This window comes from Prunus dulcis, chromosome 6, assembly GCF_902201215.1.
Source record: "Prunus dulcis chromosome 6, ALMONDv2, whole genome shotgun sequence".
Classification (NCBI taxonomy): Eukaryota; Viridiplantae; Streptophyta; class Magnoliopsida; order Rosales; family Rosaceae; genus Prunus; species Prunus dulcis.
In genome coordinates this window covers 9,162,364-9,166,536 of record NC_047655.1, presented here as the reverse complement: position 1 = coordinate 9,166,536, position 4,173 = coordinate 9,162,364, and the positions used below count along the sequence as shown (strand labels likewise).

The following is a 4,173-nucleotide window of genomic DNA, read 5'->3' as shown; positions in this document are numbered from 1 at the left end:
GTTTTGAGTCTTTTCCAAACATTCATCATTTTACTTAAACCCTTGGTGTAAATAGCCATATAATTATGTTTGCAAATGGAGATTCTTTCTTGTAGGAGAGAGAAAAACTTAGTAACAATGACACTGTTTTGCTATCTTATGTCACGTGAAAGTGTTATACGTGTCATAGTGTTACTGACTAGGTATAGCAAAATAGTGTTATTCCCGTTTCATGGAAGTCTTTCTCCTTTCTTGTATGCCCAAGCTGGAGGGAGAACTATATGTGATAAAGGAAGCTAGCTAGCTTAGGCTGCCAATCTCTCCTAATCTGTCTTGTTCCCTAAGGCTCTCATCAGTATTGATGTGTAGGTGAGCCCTTACAGTCCACTCCTCAAAACAAAACTTCCACCCCAAGCACCTCTCTTCAAGGACAAAGAATAATTACCAATACTCTGTTTGACCCTTCAACCAATTTTCACTTATGCAAATCATATCTGGCATACAAGTAGACTTCATTTTAGAATTATTATGAAAAACTGTTCCTGCATATTACACTGTAGTGTATTTCTTCATCTGCACCCTAGGTGGTTCATCTGCACCCTAGGTGGATAGTGGGCTAATAAAGTATAATATAAGCAAAATAAACAGTGTAATTTTGTACATAAAGACATGAGAAATGAAGTTGGTTAGCTGAATCTGCCAAGATACCAACTTAAGAAAATAGCTACCTTACCAAAACAGCTCCATCTAGACCCTTGATCAAAGTTTATATTTATTTAAAAGGGAAAAATTGATGCATTTTATCAATAATTAATTTTCCTATTTATTTAAAAGGGAAAGATTGTGTTGGGGATATATCAAGTAGGCATTTGAGTAAAGGTGGAAAAGAAGATAAGAGGTTTTTGAGTAAGTCCTCATTCAACAAAGGTGAAACCCACCCTTAAACTTTATGATTATAAAGGAAGTAGGTGTTTTTTGTCTTTTGAGGTCATTGTAATAAGTTTATGCTCTAAAGTAAGTTGGGGGGTTCCATACCTTTAAAGCTAGCTTTGCTATAACCAACTCCAACAGGAGAAAGATAGCCATCATTTGAAGGAAAAAAGAGCAGAAGAGAGAGAGAGAGAGAGAGAGAGAGAGAGAGAGAGAAGAGAGTAGTGCTGCAAGGGAGAGAGGAAAGGGTGTTGCAGAGAAACCAATGGCGACGCCGAAACAGATGTGGGAGCAGCAGCAATCGCAGATGCAGCGAGTTAAGAACTCCGGTATTGTCAGTTACAATGGGAGCCCTGTAAATGATGACAAGGAAGAAGAAATGTCAAGGTCTGCGGTTGCTTTGTTCCTGGCAAAGGAGGAAGAGATTGAGAGGAAGAAGTCGGAGGTGAAGGACAAGGTCCAGGCTCAGATGGGAAGGGTTGAAGAAACAACTAAGCGCTTGGCTGAGATTCAAGAAGTAAGTGATGAACTAAAATTGCCAAACTATGCTAGAATTCAAATGGTTTATTTTCCAAATTACAAGTTTCTATCTCTTCCACTTAGGATGTTCAAGAGTTTAATATTTTAGTCTTTCTCTTGTCTACAATGATGACCTATGATTGAGAAAAAGAAAAAAGAAGTGCATATAGATTTCACGTGATGAAAAAATATGTGTTATTATTTATTTGCTCATCTAAAACTTGTCAATGATGAGATATGGAGGTTGCTTCAAGACTATGTTTCTATGATATCTTTTAGGAGCTTGAAGCACTGACAGATCCAATGAGAAAGGAAGTTGCAAATGTTCGGAAGAGGATAGACATAGTTAACAAGGAGTTAAAGCCACTAGGCCAGAGCTGCCAGAGGAAGGTGAAATTTTGTCACCATTTTCTCTATAAGTTGGTTTCTTTATGCTATAGCTCTCATTCAGTTGTATGGCAATTACTCATGTTATCACAGAAGAAATTGAAATTACTTAGTGGTGAACCGCCTACTTTTAAGCTGTAGATTATTGTGGTACTTGTCCGATATAGGATCATGGTCTTTTCCACATCTATGATTTGTATCGAGCCACACAACCCCCAACACATTTCGTGCAAGATTTCATTTAGTTTTTTTTGTAGCCGTACGCGTACTAAGGCCCCCTTGATTGCTCTATAAATTTGTCACAGGAGAAAGAATACAAAGAAGCACTCGAGGCTTTAAACGAGAAGAACAAAGAGAAAGCTCAACTAGTTTCCAGATTGAAGGAGGTGAGTATTCATTCTTGCTTGCAAATACAAGCAATTAAATCTAATAAGAGCTTTCATATAATATCAAACATGTACATGTTTCCTGTCAGCTTGTGGGTGAAAGTGAGAAGTTGAGGATGAAGAAGCTGGAGGAGCTGAACAAACACGTAGAGACTCTGCGTTAAGATGTGCTAATCAAGGATTAAGATGGGCTGCCTGTGCTTGTGTGCTGTAATTAGGACCTTTGTGCTTACACTTGATATCATTTTTTTGATTTTTTTGTCTCTTTATTTCACTGGTTATATTCAAGAAAGGTTTTCTCTGGTATTGACATAAACACCCCCAACAATATTGCCACTGAATGTATATGTAGAATTGTGAGATATGTTTGTCTGCTAATGAAATTGTGAAATGAAAAGGGAGCTATTTTTATGAAATTAATCTTAACCACCAAAGTGATGTGTCATCAAGAATATTGCTGAGAGTTGCTTAAGAGAAGACTTCTGCTTGGTGCTCAGATATATTTTGTTTTTAGATACAAATGATAGTCTAAACTACACAAGGGAAGTGGAGGCTCACACACACTATCACGTGCCATCAGAGTTCGAATCTTAGACCATTGATTTATAAATCAATACCCTTTTTTACTGGACTACACCCTATTGGCATAGTCTCTGGCATCTTAGCTAATCTTTATGGAGTTCATATACATTGCAAAATAACACCGTGCACAGTAGCACTGCATTGCAATAACACCGTGCACAATAGCACTACTTGAGATTTGGCCTAGAAGTATTTCACCACAACAACAAAGTAAACAACTTTTCTTTTGATTAGAACTTGAAAACCTCTTTTAACAAAGTGGAAAGAAATAATTCCATACAGCTTTTACATTTAGCATTCACACATTTATACGCATTTAAAATCTTAACTATTTGATTAATCTAATGAAGATTAATTATTCCACCTTAGAATAGTTGTATTATATTTAAACTCACAATTTGCACTGTTTCAAAGAACAAAGTGGCACCAAAACGGCAATAAATAATCAATATTTGTTTTGGTAAATAGTAATAATGATATTGATAATGTATGTGCCAAAAGAGTAATGCTACACTTACTATATTTTTATCCCACATTTATATACCACATGATGTGGCATGTCTATATTATATGTCACATTAATTAAATCAATGAAGTGTATTTTAATTAGGACAATTAGAAAATCAAATACTGGAATAAATCATAAAAGAAAAGAAAAGAAAAGAAAATATTAAATAATTTTAATTAATGTGGTTGTCCACCTCATCTGCCACATAAGATGGTATAAGGATGTGGTATACAAATGTGGTAAGAGTAGCATTATTCGTGCCAAAAAATGATTTTTTAGAGGAATAATGCTACACTTACCACATTTATATACCACATTCTCATACCACCTTATACGACAGATGAGATGGATAACCACATCAATTAAAATTATTTAATATTTTTCTTTTCTTTTATGATTTATTAATACTTTTAAAAAAAACTGTTAATTAAAATTTCTTTATTAAAACACACTTCATCGATTTAATTGATGTGGTATATAATATGAATATGCACATTATATGGTATAAAAATGTGGAATATAAATGTGGTAAGTATAGCATTACTCTTTTTAGAGAAAGCAGGAGCCAAAAAAAGGTTAATTGCTTGATATCAAGCCTAACAATTGATTGAGAGTATTATATTGGATTGTCTCAAAATTGTTTCTTATGTGAATCGAACCCGGGTGCACTTGGGGGGAGGGAGAGTTTGGCCCACTTTTCAACTGTGGTGCTACCCTATGTTCATTATTGATGTGTTATCTACTTGAATAAATTACTAATTTTGACAAAAATAAACAATAAAAACATATATATTATGGAATTTTACTACTCCTTTTTTACTTATTTTTCCATATATTCATATCAAATTGTTACTATGTTCTATAAACCTCATGGATTACCAT

At 34.6% G+C, this 4,173-nt stretch overlaps 1 protein-coding gene across 1 annotated transcript; it reads left to right on the top strand.

Annotated features, from left to right (window-relative positions):
* The first annotated feature begins 887 nt into the window (after window positions 1–887).
* Window positions 888–2,617, top strand: LOC117631720 (ankyrin repeat domain-containing protein 30A). The gene is made up of 4 exons (XM_034365003.1): window positions 888–1,426; window positions 1,708–1,818; window positions 2,121–2,201; window positions 2,291–2,617. The coding sequence occupies exons 1-4, from the start codon at window positions 1,175–1,177 to the stop codon at window positions 2,363–2,365; spliced, it is 519 nt and encodes a 172-aa protein (XP_034220894.1). The 5' UTR covers window positions 888–1,174; the 3' UTR covers window positions 2,366–2,617.
* Window positions 2,618–4,173: the final 1,556 nt, after the last annotated feature.

Coding starts and splice junctions, on each gene's coding strand:
- LOC117631720 (XM_034365003.1), top strand. CDS start 1,175: ATGGCGACGCCGAAACAGATGTGGGAGCAGCAGCAATCGCAGATGCAG. Junction 1,427..1,707: donor GCTTGGCTGAGATTCAAGAA/GTAAGTGATGAA, acceptor GATATCTTTTAG/GAGCTTGAAGCACTGACAGA. Junction 1,819..2,120: donor GCCAGAGCTGCCAGAGGAAG/GTGAAATTTTGT, acceptor AATTTGTCACAG/GAGAAAGAATACAAAGAAGC.